Source organism: Schistosoma haematobium, chromosome 2, assembly GCF_000699445.3.
Source record: "Schistosoma haematobium chromosome 2, whole genome shotgun sequence".
Lineage (NCBI taxonomy): Eukaryota > Metazoa > Platyhelminthes > Trematoda > Strigeidida > Schistosomatidae > Schistosoma > Schistosoma haematobium.
In genome coordinates, this window is record NC_067197.1 from 17,632,948 (window position 1) to 17,652,589 (window position 19,642).

Consider the following 19,642-nt stretch of genomic DNA (forward strand, 5'->3'; position numbering starts at 1 on the left):
GGAAGAGCTTCCGGTAGTTACCAGATGCAGCTGCTGCTTCCAGCTCATTAGCACTCATCGACCATCAAACTTCTCGGTTCTTACGCAAGCTGTGCCCAATTTCACCACGTAACATCCTTCGTTTGTGGTCAAAGTCACGGCCGCCCGGAGTAGACCGACGGGCTTCAATGAGTTGTAAGGAACCAGAAGAAACCCAGTGCTTATAAGCGGGACGTTTCGCAAGCCCACAACTGACTGTACCCGCCATTTTCATCGCGTCATACAATTGCAACCAATGCTCATTTATACTTTTCGGTGGAATGGTAGCTAGCCTAGAAACTAGCTCGGTTCGATACTTACTAGCAACAGGAGTTGCAACCAGCTTGCTAACATCAATCCGTTGTTGGCGGTCACTTCGTTGGCCACTGAGAAGTAAGGTAAGATTGGCGCAGACCAGGGCATGGTCAAAGTCCAGATAGGTACTCCAAAAGGAGCGGCAGTCTTGTACACAACCACGCCAGCAGTAGCTGATCGCGATGTGACCAATCTGAGTCCAGGCTTGAGATGCAGAGGGAGGACGCCAGGTGGCACATCGGCGATGACTGTGCCGGAAGTTAGTGCTAGCCAGAAACAGGTTGTGGTCTGTGCATAGTTGCAGTAGACGGTCCCCGTTATCTGACCTGCGACCAACGAGTCCCCATCGGCCACCTAAACGACTCTCTTCTGTGCCTAGACGCCCGACCTGAGCATTCGAGTCTCCGGCTAGCACTACAATATCTGTCGAACGCACTTTCTGGAGAAGAACAGATAACTGGTGGTAGAATTCATTCTTGATTGCATCCGGGCTGCAATCTGTCGGGGCATAGGCGGAGATGACGAAAAGACATCGTTTCTCACGCCGATTTCTTCTCGCTTTGATGGAACTTTCTAATCTAACAGCACATAACCGACTGTTAATGTGGATCCAACCGACTAGTGCTGCCTCAGCTCTAGCGCTTAGTGCAACACCAACGCCAGCGAGACCAGACGAAGATGCCACAGGGTCCCCGGATAAGCGCACGTAAAACAAGCTTTTCGAAGCGACAGATGGAGAGCGAATTTGTAGTACTTCACCAGAGTCTTGAATACGGATCTCGGATAGACAGCAGACATCGATATTAAGAATTTCCAAAGACATATACAGCCCTATTCGTTGTCCGACCTGCATAATTGTGCGAACGTTGAAGGCAGCCAGTTTGAATGGTGCACGTGGTTTCAGAAAAACTGCTTCAGTATTCGTATTTGGTGGTAGCAAACAATTTTCAACCGGACAGTGACTCGAGAGCGTTTAAATAGAACCGAGTTTCCACCATAGGCGAGTTGCTGTATAAGTCGAAAAATAAGGATACACAGATTGGGGATAAAAGAGTGGATAAATGACGTAAATAATAATAATAGTGAATCGCTTGATTGTTAATCGAAGCAAGACAAGTATTTTCCATAAATATCGATATTTCCTCATATTTGTGCGTGGGCTGTGAGACTCCCTGGGTGCCGAAACCGAAGCAGGCGGTTTTCTTAGGGGACCACACCCGGAGCCTTCGACCTGAAGGTCTGATCCACAAGGCAGTGGAGCATCGTAAGGAGACGCAGTCCCATGGTGGCAGGTGACCAACAATTGGTTCATACGCCATCTCTTCCCGCAGGATACTGGGACCCATGTGCACCATTAGTTTGGGATCCGGTTAAAGCGCCGGACATTCGCTTTTCGTCCTCTCATTTTCGTAAACAACACCTGTAGTGCGAGAAGGCAGTGAGTAGGACTTCCCTGGCAGAGGCTGTATACGCGTGGCCGTGTGAGAGCATTTCGAGAGGGAGGTAGGGGCCCACCCCACTCTCGACCATACCAGGGCATTTAGGGGCATCTTATCAAGATATCAAATAAAGGAGATTTGAGCAAGTGTGATAGCTACAGGGGCATTACACTACTATCGGTACCAGGAAAAGTTTTCAACAAAGTGTTGTTGAACGGGATGAAAAATTCAGTAGATATCGAGCTTCGAGATCAACGAGCCGGATTCCGTAAGGATCGGTCGTTCACAGAACAAATCGCGACACTACGAACCAAAGAACACACTGCGTCGAGAACTGGAAGCAGACGTGAAAAGATCAATAGCAACTGGAATGGACTGCCCAAGATAGAGTTGGATAGAGAAAGGTAGTCGGTAGCCTATGCTTCTCTATGTAACAGGCGTAAGTAAAAACATAATTAGTAAAATATTTGAAAGAGAAACCGCTCGTTTACTGATGAAAGTTAAGAAATATCGACCAATTGATCTTAAAGTAGTGATTCTCAGATCATTCAAGAGTCATCATTCTGAATATATTAGTCATATTCGTTATCATATTTCCCATGTAAATATTTCCCAGTAAATATTTTTTGTGTCCAGTGATGAATAAGTCGACGCTCATTATTATATACTGTAATCAGTTTAGTTATCGAAATTAGATAAGATTCGAATAACTTTATCTAAAATTTATTCATTTGTAAATATTCATTTCATTCACATAAAAATAATTAAAATGCGTCGATTTATGAGGATAGTTTCTTTTTGAAAAAATGTATAAAGAAAATTGTAAAAATATTATCATATAATCTTGTTTTTAATCTCATTATTGGTCTCTCTAATTTTGGCATAAAATTTTATCACATTAGGATCTGCACGAATCACTTCAGGGCGCCAATCGAGTAAGTATAGGCCATTTAAATTACGACACCGACTAAGAGCTACATAGGCTTGTCCACATTCAAATACCTGGAATAAACAAAGCGACATAAGAATCCATAGAATTCAAAAATAAGAAGGTATTCAACATACTAACATATTTGGAGCGGAAATGATAGTTGAAATTTTTACAGACAGAATAACAACAACAACAACAAAATCAATAACTACAACGGTGAAATAAGTCGACATACCACAACTGATTGTTCATAATTGACAATAACATAACGAATAAGATAATCTTTCTAACTGGATGCTTGTATCCGTTTCCTAGACGCTTCTAATTATCTTAGGCTAAATTTACATGGTAACTTGAACACAAGAGAAAAAAGCTCGAAGTGTGAAGAGAGCGTTTTACTCAAAAGTTGGTTAATGTACAAAAAATCAAGGGGTTCTAGAAGTTCTCGAAACTATAGCAAATATATTAGCATCATTGGTAATTAATCAATTAGGAATGTGACACGTGACCCCTCACTTTTCGAATGTTTCTGTAAAGCTTCTTTTTTAACACTGATTGGATGAAATGTTTACCAGCGTTTCCAGCGCCCCTCTAAACTTCCTTATGGTGGTGCTGCTTGCGGCCCAACACCCCTGACACGTTGAAGTTAGTACTTCCCTGATCATCTTTCACTTGTCCTCCATAGCAGTTTCTTCTTCATCCAGATCTTGTAAGGCTTGGAACCTGTTGTTGAGAGCTATATTGAATTTGTTTAGTTTGCCGCTATCTCGAAGGAAGGCTTTGTTGGACCTTTGTAATACAGTTTCTCCAGCTGTCTAGTGCTTGTCTAGCTTCAGTTTCATCTTGACAAACACCAGGTCGTGATCTGAAGTTGCTATGTCAGCTCCTCTCTTGGTCCTCACATCCTTCATTGAGTTTCTGAATTTTCTAGTGATACAGAAATGATCGATCTGGTTTTCTGTAATGTGATCCGATGAGACCTATGTACCTAATTATACTTCATTAAGTTATGGTCATGAGTATTCTACTACCATTCAACCAAAAAATATTTAAATGTGAAATTATTTGATTAAAGGAAACGCTGATATATTAAACAAAGAATATTCTTTTTAATAAATTCTCTTTAGGTTCTACAGTTGCATAGCCACATTAGCAATTATTAGTATAAGAACAACAATTTTAATTACAAAAGTATTCTTACCGACAAAAAAAGAACTATGTGTGCAAAAGAAATATGTTCAACTCCTTTTGCCTCAGCCAACTTCAAGGTTAATAAATCAATAGTTATCTCAATTTTTAGAATAACCTGATTTGATTAATTTACATATAACTTAACGAAATATTATTGTCTTTGTTGTTTCATTTTACAAACCTTCGCATCATTATTACTATTATTTTTAATTATTGGTTCAGCATCACTTTTTTTTATTATTTATTGAATCTGAACATTGAACCGTTAACAAAATTGTTTAGGAATTGAAACGTTGCTCGCGTTAATGGTTAATATTGGTTTGAGCTACCTTGTGTCTGAAATTGATTAGTGAATAATGATTTTTTTATTCGCTATCCTGGTATAACTACTATGACTTATCAAATCATTTGTTTTTTGTTCATTACTTTTTAATTGCAAAGTGTTAATTTCATTATCACTAGTAACAGAAGATACTCTGTTGAGAGTTTTAAGGTAACGACAATGCTGGAAACAAACGATTGTGAGTTAATCGGTTGAGAACGTACGTATTCTGCAAACATGGACCCCAACTACTTTGAACTAAATTATTTATTATGAAAATAAAACTTTTTAGTCCGTCACACTATTGCAAAATACGAACCTTTGACAGAGCTAATTCCGCATATTCCAATGTTATCCCCTGACTTTTATGGATGGATATCGCCCAAGCCAGAGTTAGTGGTAATTGACGTCGACTCGCGATTTCTTCTGCATCAACCCCACGAATAGTCCACTTTTCCATTTGTACGACATGTAAGATACCATTAGTTCCATTCGCTTTTGCAGAATAAAATCTAACTTCAGGAAGACCATTATCGTTGTTTATCTTCTCTATTACGCCTCGTGCTCCGTTGACAAGTCCACGGCTGGTATCCAAGTTTCTTAGTAGCATTACCTAAAGTTTTATATTTACAACATGCTGTTAAAAGAATAAACCGATTCATGCAATTTTCAACAATATAACAAGTATAAATTTAGATCTAATTCTGAATTGTACTTTTACTGCTTTTTGGTTGTTAAAAGTGTGAGGGATGTAAAGCAAGTTTAAAAGTGTCAAACTTTGAGCGTTTGTAGAATTCACTTAACGACATAATGTTCATAAGAATGAAAATTTGTATTCAACCCTGACGCATATTTTTACGTGTGCGCATATATCACTGATTCAAAACTTTCTAAATGGTATGCACAACATAATACAGAATGAAATAAACTGCGATAAATAAACATGTTCTTACTTGAGCACCAACTTTTAAATTCAGTACAGAAGGAGCTGGGCAAGATGAATCTATTGTGGTTGAAATACCTTTCCCAACTCCCCTGTCTTGAGATCGATAAACTTTAAATGAACCTATTTGAATGAGTGAACAGGAAAATAAGAAAATTCGTAAATAGATTTCATGAAAACTGTGACGATTAACGTTATACTAACACTAACTGATTTGATATAACATATAAAAATATATTCATTTACATCAGCTAGGTAAAACCTCTGGAGTGTATTAGAAAGTACTTTTGGTTTAGAATACATTTAATGTGCATATATTGGAATTTCTGGAGTCCGGATTCTCAAATGCATAATGTCAACATTAAAAGGTGTTCTCTAACAATTCTTTGAATTTTACCACATTGTTTTTCTATCGAACAAGATCTACTTCTGAATTTATCCAATAACTGTCTGTTTTTGTTGTTTTTCTATTTAACATATTTTATGTTCAGTTTATTCAAATTTAACTAATTCGTAAAACTGATGAATAGAATTTAATGTTAATTCCTATTTCCATATATTTTGTTTTGTTAGCAATAACACCTTACGTTCAACGCAAAAACTCTTAGTCGATATATCTTCCAAAGTTTTAAATTAAAACTGAAAACGAGTCTCAAAGCCCTAATTAGTTCGAACTGCTGTAACTTAATAAAAGGTTAGTGTAGATTAGGCTTTGAGCATTTAATGCTAGCAAGCTGTTCAAAACAGGAATAACATTAAAACAACTAGGGTTTAAACGTATCATTCACATCGAGCCCCACTAATATACATTTTTGCACATCTTTCTCCTTTGCAATCCTTAAACCTGTCGTTCAGTAATATTAATAATCAAAAAAAGTATCATCCATTATTAGTTTAAGACAGATATACAAGTCAATAATTTGTGCAGTGATTACAATAATCACTGTATCAATAGTCTAGATTCACGGTCGAATGTGATTGCGCCCAGAGATTTTTTTCCCAGCATGCTATCTTTGTATATTTAGGCTAAAAAAGTGTGCACCTTGAAATATTGAGCATATTACCAGGATAGGGGTTTGTGGAGATTGTAGTAATTTTAACAGTTCAGTCGATCTAAGCTAGACAACCACTGAAAACCCAAAGGCACTGAACAGCCGTTTTGTGCTATTACGGAACTCCTCAGCAGCGCGCATCCACGATCCCGCACGTGAGACTCCAGCCCAGGGCCTACGGTTTCGCGTGCGAACACTTAACTTCCAGACCATTGAGCCGGCATCCAACGGTGTTAACGTCTAACTTCAATTGATCCATGAATAAATGAGCAACCACTCATTCATTGTCTGGAGTGGATAGCCGTCTTCACCTGAGGAGTACTATACTAGGACGAAACAGCTGTCCAGTGCTCCCAGGTTTTCATTGGTAGTTTAGCTTAGATCGACTCATGGAGTCGACCACTGGCATATCGAGCTTATAATTTAATAACACTTCAACCAATCACTTTTTTAATATTTATAGTCATACCGAAAAAAACTAAAAGTTGCGGATAAAAAGAAACCACATTCGTTTTAATGTCAGTCTTGAAACAAAGTGGGTAGAGGGGTGTTCGTAGTGGATGCGAAAATACGTTTTATTAGCCTCATTTTGTTGGAGGTTGTGTACTTATTTCGAGTAAATCGATGATTAAAACACCACCAAGAATTATTAACAGTATGGAAGCAAAAAATCCGAAATACGTAGTGGTTGGGAATATTATATCTCAGACACACTAGTCAACTGACCAGACTATGAGCAGGGAGGAGTGAATGGTTGAATTTGCATAGCGCTTATGGATTGACCTAGGAGCCAATCTATGTATGAATGGTTAAATTTCTTTAGATATTGTTTAAATAACTAATAAGTAAAATAGACAGACACATAATTTATGTCAAAGCTGGAAAATCTGCTAACGTTTTTCTTGCACGATTACTTACTACAAACTGAATCAAAAGATAAATTCCAGTGTCAGTGGGAGTAGTCCAATAACAATATTTACACTACATTCCATCAAAAAACAGGGTTCACCAAAGAGTAATGATATTATTCTTTTGTGTTGCATGCGTTTTGGCTTGCGTACTAGCTACAAAGTAATAACAACTATATAAAATTCTGAAATTATACGATCCAATGAAAATTATTTAACCGACCTGGCAGTTCACTTAACTTGCGTTGATTCCAGGCATCAGCGTCTGCGCGATGAGTACATAAACGTGTTGCTATAATTTTGGGTTTATTTTGATCGTTAACCAGTTCAGAAACCAAACGAGATCGCAATCTTTCCACAGCCCACTGTGGACACTGACCTTCACGAATTACTGATAGTAAATGAGCCAACTTCGGATCATTGGACTGTCGCCAAGAGTGAGTAAGTTCAATAACTCGAAAACGACATTTAGCCCAAGAAGATGATTGGAATGCAAATTTATTATGAGACTACAGTATTAAAAAAGATAATAAAACAACCAATTACATGGAGTAAAATTTGAGGAAATATAATGAATATAGCCTTAGTGCTCGTTGGATTCCGTTAAATAGGAAAGTCAATATGGTGTAACACTAAGTCATAATTTGCCGGATTCGAAGTGAAATCAATCAGGATCAATTTAAAAACAATGGTTAATTCAATTTGTCTTTTCTTAACAGAGTTAATATTAAGGGATACAAATTGCTAGTGGTTATACATTCTCAGTTTTAAAACATTGAACATCTTACTGATAAAAGTTGGTGACAAGCATATAATTCGACTGATATTAGAGGACATAATAATAAATACACCGGATATCTGGAAACCATTTCATTTATATTATCTAGTCTATCAGTTAGTTCGTCATAAACATAAAACCTGGCATGAATGTTAACACATCTATGTTGTTACACTTCACGTTGATGAGATAGAAGTGGAAATCAGCATGATAAAAGGCACGGAAATTTCCAGGCAGCTGAAACTAGCAGTCAATAACCTAACGGACTATTATTAAGTATCAGTCTAATCACCACTAACGTTTTTCCAACCTACTATGGCAGACAGCGTAGTACAATAGGATAGACGATGTATACATTCCCTCTATAGTATATGTCAATCATTAAATTAAATTACGATAAGGCTGAAATTCCTGACGAATACCAGTTAACGTCAAGTTGACTATTTATCAAAAGCTCTTAAAATAAATTAACATTTTTCTAATGATTGTTCAAGTGTTGTGTGTATTGTGATAAGGAATTTAAAAGGATACTACAATAAGAAATACAACTGACGTATACTAGATGAACTAATAATAGACAACTTAAAACTACTTAACTTCGCAGAGAAATTTACAATCCAACAAGTACTGAAAAGAACGCTGTTAACATAGTTTCTTAATAGGGGATTTTTTGTAAGTTGTACGTAATGACTAGTTATTTCACGTCACAACGTGATAACAGTTGATTAACACATAAACACCTAACAACTAAAAATCTATGGAGTATTTGAAAAGTACGCCGTAGGATATTAACAAATGACTCAGTCCTATCTACGAAGTTCTTAAAATAATTAAATTCCTGGAACAGTTAAAAATGCCGATGTACAATCTACAGTTACCGAAACCAGTGAACAAATAAAACCAGTATTTAACACTAACTCAATAATATTTACAATAGGTTAAGCCGATTCCCGAACACTGATTGTTAACATTACATAAAATCAGCGTTCTTATCTTAAGTGCACATCAATCCAAGAGTATTTTATGTGGAGTTGGCACTTTCCAGACAGAAATTTTGAAGTCGAACTAGATATTTTTTTTTCGATATAACCCTGTTGGTCATCCAGAACAAAGTTCATCATGTAACAAAGTCCCATAGTCAAAGATGATAAGTGACTTCAAAAGTGTATGGAATAATCTCCGATTGAGAAAACATAAAACGGTTGATATCATCAAGATAACTACATATTTTTATCAATGAAATTTAAGGCGTCTAGAACGGTTTCACAATGCCTACATAACACAAGAAGTTACATGACGAAAACCTCCAGATGATAGAAGTATTTGATACTTATATAATATTCTTCAGATTTCGTTTTAAAGTTGCTTCAATGAAATTAATTTGACGAGCACGCTTTCAAATTATTATTACACAATAGCTGGTTAGTGAAATATAAATAATAAATTATACCACTTGAACTCTACCCGCCGAGTTGAAGGATCATCATTCAGAAGAATTAAAACACCTCATAGTGAAAGCTGAGATGCTTCGAAAGTCACAAAGGTTGATGTCTCTTCTAACAACCAGAGCAACAGCTAAGATCGGTACATGAAATGTCTGGACAATATGGGAGACCGATAGGATCAATCAAATAGCTACGGAAATCAGGAGATACAACTTGGAGGTGCTCGGAATCAGTGAAACCCATTCGATCCAAGCTCGACAGAAAGAATTAGATTTGGGAGAGATGCTGTTGCGCTCTGGTTATGAAGAAGAAAACGCTCCACACACTCAGGGAGTTGCTTAGATGCTGTCCAATGAAGCACGGAAAACACTTATAGGATGAGAATCTCACGGATCCAGAGTCAGTCAGCTACAACGTAGGACCAGGCACATATATGCATCGATCCAAGTTGCCATACCTCATTAACACAACAAGGTGGACATTGGATTCATAGAAGTAGTTAATTCAGAGGTGGTAATATATAAAAGAAAGATTGCAGTAAGGATATAGTACAGGAAGAAAGAATTAGTTCGTATAAAGAAAGATATGAAGCAATTTTAATCTCTTAGTTTAAGGGAAGATAAAGAGTGTTATACACCGACGCCATTGTGATCGATTCTGAGCCATGTCACCGAGAGTCTCCAACCATTGGTTACGATAGTCACGCGGACCCCGACCAATTAGTCTGCAGCTCCCAACATGACTTAGACCAGAAGTTAGTGACTTCAAGCACTGATGCCACGTTTTGGTTTGGCCGCCCCTAACCATGGATCCAGAATCATCAAAGCATCCTTCAAAACAAAGGAGATCACAAAGAATCCTATCCAATGTCATGCACTCACCAATCATAGCAATGAAGACGATAAAGGCCAGCTTTACGAGAGGACGCAATCGGTCGTAGTGAAGTGTCCAGGAAAAGACTTGGTCATCCTGACGGGAGACCTAAACTCCAAGGTTGGAATGGACAACGCCGGGTGAGAAGATATCATCGGGCGACATGGACTGGGAGAAAAGAATGACAATCGCGAGAGATCTGCAGATTTACATGCATTCAACAAAATGGTTATGGGTGGTACTGTATTCCTCTTCCCCCCACAAACGCGAACACGAAGCTACATGGGTCTCACTGGATCACATTACAGAGAACGAGATCGACCATATTTGCATCGCTAAAAACATTCAGAAGCTCAATGAAGGATGTGAGGACCAAGAGAGGAGCTGACATAGCAACTTCAGATCACGACCTGGTGTTTGTCAAGATGAAACTGAAGCTAGACAAGCACTAGACAGCTGGAGAAACTGTATTACAAAGGTCCAACAAAGCCTTCCTTCGAGATAGCGGCAAACTAAACAAATTCAATATAGCTCTCAACAACAGGTTCCAAGCCTTACAAGATCTGGATGAAGAAGAAACTGCTATGGAGGACAAGTGAAAGATGATCAGGGAAGTACTAACTTCAACGTGTCAGGGGTGTTGGGCCGCAAGCAACATCACAATAAAGAATGGATCCACATCGAAGCTCTGCACAAAAGTAAATAAAGGAAGAACAACAGGAAAGGATTGCACAGGACAAATTTCGATTGAGAATCCAGGTGGGAGGCCAATGCTCCTCCACGAGAAGGAACAGGAGTAGGTAATTAGGTTATTAAGTAAGTCGTGATGCAGTTTTGTGATTTCCTTAATATGTCCGATCCACCTCTGGCGTCTTTTTCTAACTACCTCTACCTGGAAGCTTGTTTGTTTTCTCTCACAGTAAGATGTCGCTGATGGTATCCGGCCAACAGATATTGGGTATCTTGTGTAGACAATTGTTATAAATACTTGAACTTTTTTTATGATGGTCGTAGTAGGTTGCTGCTACACTGACTTTCTCCACATGCTTTTTTTGGTGTGTATGGGATTGAAGAGCTAGGTCATCTGCGAAGTCCAAATCGTCTAGTTGCATCCAACCTGTCCATTGTATTCCATGATTTCCTTGAGATGTGGACATCTTAATAATCCAATTAACCACCAGAAGAAAGAGAAAGGGAGAGAGTAATCGTTCTTGTCTGACTCCGGTCCTTACTTGGAATGCGTCTGTCAGCTATCCTACATACACCACTTTGCACTGTAATCCATCGTATGAATTCCGTATGATGTTGACGATCTTCTTCAGGTGCATCATCGTGTCGAAGAAAATTCCGTAAAGTTCTCCTATCCACTCTTTCAAACGCTTTCTCATAGTTAAAGAAGTTGATGTATAATGACGAATTCAATTCAATTGATTGCTCAACCATGGTTCGTAGTATCGCGATTTGGTCTGTGAACGACCGATTCTTACGGAATTCGGCTCGTTGATTTCGAAGCTGGATATCTACTGAATTTTTCATCCGGTTCAACAACACTTTGTTGAAAACTTTTCCTGGTATCGACAGTAAACTGAACCACGAGGCGGGAGCTAGCCTGGAATCCGTAACTGGAAGTGAGAAGAGGAAGACCAAGGAACACATTGTGTCGGGATTCGGAAGCAGATATCAAGTCAACGAATAGCAACTGGAAAGGACTCCTCACGATAGAGTTCAACTGAGGATGCCGGTGGGTGGCCTGCGTTCCTCCATGATGGCTAACCGGCCCAAGTAAATAAGACCATAAAAACGGCTAAATGGAAAACGTTTTGAGTTACGGTTGTAATACGTCTTTAATGTAATAGTTGGAGAAATTTGACGATTAAAACCTCAGTCCATTATCGAAAGCATCGATCTAGCGTAAACATACGTTAACACAAGTTTCCATACTTGCCATTAAAAATAAAAAAGAAACACACTGTTCAGCCTGTCACACTGTATGAATGCAAAATAAAAGTAAACCGTATACATTTGTAAATTTTGGGTTTATTATAACCTACCTCAGATGGATGAACAACAGGTGGAAGTTGAAAAAAGTCGCCGAAGATAACCAACTGGATGCCACCGAAAGCTTTTTGTTCAGAAATTTTGTTCATTGAACGGCGACACTCAGTGGCTATAAGTTCTAAACGTGTAAACAGTCTGCTACTTAACATGCTAATTTCATCAATGACAAGATATTGCAGTTTTTGCCAGCGAGTTACTATATCTGGACGGAATTTTAAACGAGTACGCAAAATCTCCATCCAAACCAAAATGTTATCTTTATCCATTTTTAGATCTGACTCAAGTAAACCTCCTAATCCAGAAAACGCGTGTACTGTCAATCCACCAATAATATTAGCAGCTGACCCTGTACTAGCTGTTACAGCAGTATGCTCCGGTGGAAGTAGACCTGCATATTTAAGAAACACAACTTCTTGATAAACAGTTGGAACAGAAATCTGCTACGGTAGTCTCACGTAAAAAACTTCACAACTATATATATATATATATATATATATATATATATATGATGACAATGTTTTTTTAAGTATTGATTGTCTTTAATTCGTGAAAATCACTTCAGTAGATGATAATTATCCTTACAATGTTATACTACTATTTATAATGAGTAGTAAAACGGTCATTTATAAATATATTAACTTTGAATATCACCAGAAAGCTTTACCGTTACCACGTACAAACTAAGAGCACATATTTTAAATTGATACTTTATTTTTACATCCGGAAAACATTCCGTCGTATACATTACTTGGGATTGATTATGGTCCCATAAATTCAATCAGAAAAAGTTTAACCCATCTTACAACAGGATTATGCAGAACAAATATACCAAGACCCATGAAGAAAATTGCCACCCATGGGAACACATACAATCTAACACGCTGACTATAAGCAGTTTCTCACACAATTGCAACAGCCGTCAAACATAGATGCAACTAATGACAATATACAAAGAAGTCTTGACCTTCATAACACTTTGGGTACACTGACGAATAAAATAAATGGTTGAAGTGTAAAGCAAAAGTGGCTTCAAATAACTGATCAAAAGCTATTAAGCAATGTGACAGATGCTATGAAGAGTAACCGATACATATTTTAAGAAATCTTCCACAAAGAATCATCAAAAGACACATGTATTCGGATGTTTTTTATATATAATCATCTTGATAAGATATTGTAATTTTTAAACTATATATATATATATAGGTTACTTACCAACTACACGACGAATAAGATGAGATTTTCCTGTCCCAGCGCCACCAGTACAGAAAACATTGCACCCTTGCTTTACGAAATTTATGACTGTCATTTGTTCGTCGTGACCTTTTTGACTTGAAATATCAGATTCCCGTGAGTCAAAGATATGACCAAATGACCGATTAGTGTCTCCACGACTTTTTGCTGCGACCTTTCGTACGGGAGTGGAAACAAGAGGAGTCGGGTGTAAGGATCCACATCTTGGTGAACAGGTATTTGAAACTTCTATAAAAAAGTGTATGATAGAGTGATAAATTGAAGCATTGTGCCTAGAAGTTTGAAATCAGGATTTATCGAATTTACAGTAAACAATTGATACACGTCATTGCTGCTGCTATGACGTTAAAAAATGGTTTAGCTATCTTTTGTCTTCTGAATATACAAAGAGTCAAAATACTATAAGCACATTTAGACGACCTAAGCCGTTTCGATGTAATTAATTACGCAACCAATGTAACTCAGTAAACATCCACGTATTGAGCGCCGAGTTAGATTCTTATTATGGCGACTGGTGATAATAATTGGCTGTCCATATTAACTTTATTTCCCCTTCTGCATACAGTAGGCAATCGCGTCAACTCATTTACCGGTTTTGTATTGTTCTACAATAGTTAATATGGTTGGTGTCTACTTTCATTTTACCAGGATTTGTTCCTATATTGTTACGTCCTCTTGCCTTGTTAATTATTACGTGACTACATTGCTAATCAGAACACAAACCAATGTCACATCAAAACAGAACGAGCAGGCTAGAGTCAACTCTGAGTCCTTACTAGTTATTCTCGCCTAGCACGGTTCATTGAGTCCAGAACACAACCTCAGCTTTCACTGTATGAACCATAAATTCCAGACATACGTTGTTTATAAATAAGCAAATCAGACTCCATCAAACCAAAAGTGGCTGTGAGTGTAAGATGTAACAAATAGACTGAGAATAACTTAAGAATAGTAAATCATATAATAACAGTTAACAAGTTAAATGAAAGCTTATGATAAAAGGAATACGAATATATATAAAATCTCGTTACTTAATAATTATCCAATAAGGACATATGTAATAATAGTCCATAAATAATTTCTAGCAATTACCATTCACTTATTCTTCGTTCGGATATAACAATATTTGTTGAGTAAAGATGTATTGAAATCTTACAAATAGTGTTTACACAGAATAATTTACTGTAATAGTATTTAAACCTAATTGAAACTGCTTTTATCCCTATAAATTGTAAATTGAGATTGCACACCCCAACAGGATATGAATTTTATTGATGGAGTAGTCCTCTTAAAACACAGAAGGATGAAATTCCAGAGTTTAACTAACAAAAGTCATGAATGACCATAAAATATTTGGTGACGAATGTTGGACATATAAATCAACTACAGAGAAGATGCAGGCATTCGTTTAAAAAAGATATTATTATTTAGATATTTTGAACGGTCTCAGGAAAACTGGAATTCGTTCTGATCTTCACTATAAATCAGTTAACATTAGTATAAAATCATTATACCTACCATCTTGAAAGTTTATGACAGACATGTCACAAGAAAATGGTTCTATGACTTTTGGGTGAGAGTTGATTTTCTTTGGAAGGGGTAGTGGACTTAATTCTTCTAGAAGTGAAATAGATGTAGGAGGAGCATCCGGTGGTACTGGTCTTTTCAAAACGTGAGTCTTTTGTGTCTTTAATTTGGTACGAAGAGTCGCGAGGAAAAAACGAAGTTTATCTGGTGGACAGTTACTAATCATTATTCTTACAGAATGAACCGGTAAACATATAGTGGCTTTGCCTTGTGATAAAAAGTTTTTGTAAAGATCTAATTCAATGACTGGATAACCCATGCTTTTCTTCACCATCTTTTTGCAGCCTGAATTGTTCATAGGAGTGATACGTATGAGAATTTGCTGTAATTCATCTCTAACTGCTGAAATTTGCGATTCACGAAGTGCTGTGCGACGTTTTACGGTACACTTGTCAGAAGCTAACTCTTCAATCACAACAGAGCAGCGTAAAGAGAGAGTCATAATGGAACTAAAACAGAAAGGGACAAGCATTTTCTGGTGAGGAAAGACTGAACTCCTAACAACTAAATTACAGTGATACAACACAGGAGCAAAAGAAACTATTTTGTGGTTTTCATTACTTTTCAAAACAACTAAGTGAATAGTAAATAATTAGATTCGCCTGAGTCATTACTGTTAGCAGAGAAACAAATCAGTATGAAATATAACTGCCTCCTATTTAATTAGTAGCAGTGTACTAAAAGCCATACCTGTGCAACATCAATAAACAAGGAGGATCTGATGCAGACGTAAAGGCAAAAATTGACAAAGCTAGGACAGCATTCCTACAGTTGATGAACATATGGAACTCAAAACAACTGTCTGTCAACAAACATCAAAGTCACAGTCTTCAATACGAACGTCAAGTATGTAAAACACCTCAATAGCTCAGTTTTCATCAGCCATTTTCCTCGTTATCGCTGAGAGGCCTACTATCAAATAATTTATTATAAGGTCCCCCAAATTTTACTGATCGACGAAGCCTATCTTTCATTGAAAACTTTGTTATGAAACTAAAATCGCTAGCAAAAAATCCAGAAAACAGCATGACTTTTCGCATCTGTATTTAACGCTGTATATTAGGGCCTTTAATGCGTACGAACTATTAGGACCAAAACATTTTCACCAATGAAATATACAGGGAATCATGGAGAGTTCTCAGTAGGTTGAGGTACTAAACCTCGATTCCTTGTAAAAAATGTCTCAGATCTTTGGGAAATCGTACTTAAATGTTAATGCAACCAAGAAACTCCCCATCATGGTTTCACAAAGAAGCTCATAGCATTTTCAGTAGAAATGAAAGGATATGGAAGATTACTGGGTTCTGACGAGACTAGGTCTGAATATCAGAAAGCTAGAAATATTCGTGCCTTAGACCTACGCACGTTTAGGATTACAAACAAAATATTGTTAGGAACTCCAGAAAATACCTAAAACGCTTAACTTCTTCCATAAGCCAGATGAACGGGGTCGTATAATAGCAGTTTATAGAGGTGAAACTATAACAGAACTAGCTAAAGGCAACTATAGGAAATTTCACGTACTATCGGACAATTTTAGCAACGAACATAAAATAGAAACACCTCTCGATATGAATTTTACCACTAGTTAACTGTTCTGTTGCCTGGAGAAAGACTTCTCGACCTTAAGTATGCGGATGATATTGTCTTACTGTGCGACAATGCCCAAGCCATGCAATCCGCACTTAATCAGTTGGCAATCAGTGTCCGTAGGTATGGTATGTGCTTGCACCTTCGAAGTGCAAAGTACTTCTACAAGACTGGCAGGATTCCAATCCTGTACTCACCCTGGATGGTGAGCAGATGGAAGTAGTCGAAAAGTTCGTGTATCTGGGTAGCTGCATAAGTGCTGGTGGGGGTGTGAGTGATGAGATCAATGCACGAATAGTGAAAGCCAGAGCGGCTTATGCCAATCTGGGCCACCTTTGGCGCCTTCGTGATGTTAGTCTGGCTGTAAAAGGTCGGATCTACAACGCGTCGGTGAGAGCAGTCTTGCTTTATGCTTGTGAAACCTGGTCTCTCCGAGTTGAGGACGTTAGACGACTGTCTGTGTTCGATCATCGCTGTCTCCGAAGGATTGCTGACATCCAGTGGCAACACCATGTCAGTAATGCAGAGGTTTAGCATCGTGTGTTCGGGCACAGAGATGATAACTCAATTGGTGCCACCATCTTGAAACACCGACTTCGGTGGCTTGGACATGTTATCCGAATGTCGTCCCAGAGAATTCCTCGTCGTTCATTATTTTCCAACACTGGGACTGGTTGGGAAAAGCGGAGAGGTGGTCAGTGTATGACATTGTGTCGGGGTATGAAAGAAAGCTGCAACGGGCTGGCTCCTATCGGTCTTTCACGATTCCCTGGCTGGGGTCCGAGAGATGGTGCAACAGTGGCTAGAGACGTTATCAGATATGGCTCAGAATAGAAGCCAGTGGCGATCCTGCTGTAACCTCTTACTTTCTTCATAAAAAATGGTTGTTTCTTCCTTAACTGGAAGATTTCTTCTGATTGTGCTTTTCCGTTTTCCCCATTAATTCTATTATTATTATTTTTATTACTCTTACACTACCTTACACTGATCTGTCCGTTATTGTTCTTTCTCCACGCTCCTCACCTTTTTTCTCTTCCCATTTTCATTATTATTGTGTGGCGCATATGTATCCGGTGCCCCTTTGTACTAATATTTATGTTCAAATAAATAAAATAAATATATCCTGCCACACACGCTCTGAAGGTTGTGAATAGCGAAGAATTCGACCTCATTTGTACACCAATTAAACTAGTAAGAAGATTCATGGAATCGGATGAAATGTATTGAAAGGTACTAAGCAACTGGCACACTTCAACACAAGTCCTTTAAGTATGTTTTAATCTATCTTCAATCCAGAGTAGATTACCGAATGACTGGAGTGGTCCCATAGTAAGTCCTGTCTTACAGACAGGTACAAGGCATAAATTTTAGAAATATCGTCCCGTACCTATAGCCAATGTACTTTCATGGCCATAAAAAGATTATTAGTAAGGTGGAGTACCTAGATGAAAATATGACTTCCTAAAAAGCACCACAATTACATGACAAGTTACTCGTGTCTTACATACTAGTAATGTGAGATGACTAAATTGTTAAGAAAGGATCAAGGAACTGCAACTAAGTCAATTACTGGAACCTCTATGCTTACGTACAGTGAAACCGGTTAAACTAAACCTATTAATTTGTTATATACAAGGACGAGATTACTAACTCATTGTCATCAAACTGCTTAATACTGACTTGACACGTGAAACGCCACAATTTTAGTCCTCTGGAACAGAAAATTGAGGGAGACGTCCCATAAACGTCCACAAATCCAGCACTAATTACTAGTCAGTTGACTACTGCCTTTACTATCAAAAAATCTAAACCATGAGACTCTTCCTCAACAAGCAACTGAAGCTCCATCAGTTGACCCATCCAAAAGAAGTCAACCGAGACTCCAACGACAGGGACAACACAATCCATTCGGGCTCCTGTTCTTACCAAATTGAAATCAAAACCCCCAAAGACATGTTGTCTTTGTAGTACGTATAAGTACACTTTAATGACAAACCTTATATGCACCCATGGGTGCATATGGGTAACCCTAACCCGTGTATGGGTGTGTGAAGTCGTTATTAACGTCGTTTGACGAATCCCTTCGTTTTTATTTTTAAACTGACTCGAAAATGTATGAAGAAGCAGTTAATCAAGCGGAACTGATTGATTACCTAAAACTAGATTATTTAGAGTCTTGCAGGAAAATAATGACCAACATATATCCCGTGATGTATTTAAAAGATGTCCGCGTGCATTTACAACTCTAATCAAATACAAACAAACAAAACCCTGTTACTTAAAGTGGTAACAAGTATGGTCTGCCAAGGATTAATATCGCATTATAAAACTCAAATATATATACATATTCATTTCGTTAATGATTTGATGGGGAAGTCAGCAGTTAGTTAGAATGTAGCTTTTGCTAAACTTGTGGGTGTTTCAGGAATGCCCATATAAACGTTCAACTTTAGATAAAGTCAAATACTAGGTCATTTGCGATTCAAAACTAATCTTAAAAGTGAATGTATTACATCTGGTCTTTTTGTATGACAGGGGAAAGAGGTTTATTTTAGACAGTCTCTAGTCATGCGTCAGATATGAGATTCCAGAAACCGGCCGGGTGGGGATTCTTTGGACCCTTTGTAACAAATTACTGCATTATTTTTGGCGACGGTGAGTTGCGTGTGCATAACACACAGACTTATGACAAATAAACACTGTACATCGAGTCAAAGTGGTTTAAGCATCTAGGTGGTCGAGGCCTCTCCTGATTGGTCGGAAAGATTCAGATTCAGGTTTATGTAGTAAGGACAGAAGGCCTACGGCCTATGTCATTCCTTTTCTAGTATGCTTCTGTGAGTGTCCAGTCTTCTTTTGAAAGAGTCAATTGAAGGTACGGACACCACTGCTTCAGGCAGCAGGTTCCAAGTATTGATGACTCGGTGTGAAAACCTGT

The 19,642-nt window shown here is 37.9% G+C and overlaps 1 protein-coding gene across 3 annotated transcripts; it reads right to left on the minus strand.

Moving 5' to 3' along the window:
- Positions 1–1,553: 1,553 nt before the first annotated feature.
- On the minus strand, positions 1,554–18,936 carry PIF1_1 (DNA helicase). 3 transcript variants are annotated; one of them, XM_051214488.1, is made up of 8 exons: positions 18,858–18,936; positions 15,046–15,563; positions 13,489–13,755; positions 12,267–12,661; positions 7,343–7,628; positions 5,170–5,282; positions 4,536–4,829; positions 1,554–2,774 (listed from the first exon to the last, which is right to left on the minus strand). In XM_051214488.1, exons 2-8 carry the CDS (start codon positions 15,554–15,556, stop codon positions 2,607–2,609), a joined length of 2,034 nt encoding a protein of 677 aa, XP_051067670.1. In that variant the 5' UTR covers positions 15,557–15,563; positions 18,858–18,936; the 3' UTR covers positions 1,554–2,606. The 3 variants fall into 3 exon arrangements, with proteins under 3 accessions (XP_051067670.1, XP_051067669.1, XP_051067671.1); XM_051214487.1 differs by having other exon boundaries at positions 4,536–7,628; XM_051214489.1 differs by lacking the exons at positions 1,554–2,774; positions 4,536–4,829; positions 5,170–5,282; ... (1 more) ...; positions 12,267–12,661; positions 13,489–13,755 and adding an exon at positions 13,867–14,431.
- Between the last annotated feature and the right edge of the window lie 706 nt (positions 18,937–19,642).

Excerpts from the sequence above, each read along its gene's own strand:
- PIF1_1 (XM_051214488.1), bottom strand. The coding sequence starts at position 15,556 with ATGACTCTCTCTTTACGCTGCTCTGTTGTGATTGAAGAGTTAGCTTCT. Across the intron at positions 12,662-13,488 it reads TCTTATTCGTCGTGTAGTTG|GTCTACTTCCACCGGAGCAT; the intron begins GTAAGTAACCTA and ends TTAAATATGCAG. Across the intron at positions 7,629-12,266 it reads CTGTTGTTCATCCATCTGAG|TCTCATAATAAATTTGCATT; the intron begins GTAGGTTATAAT and ends TTAATACTGTAG.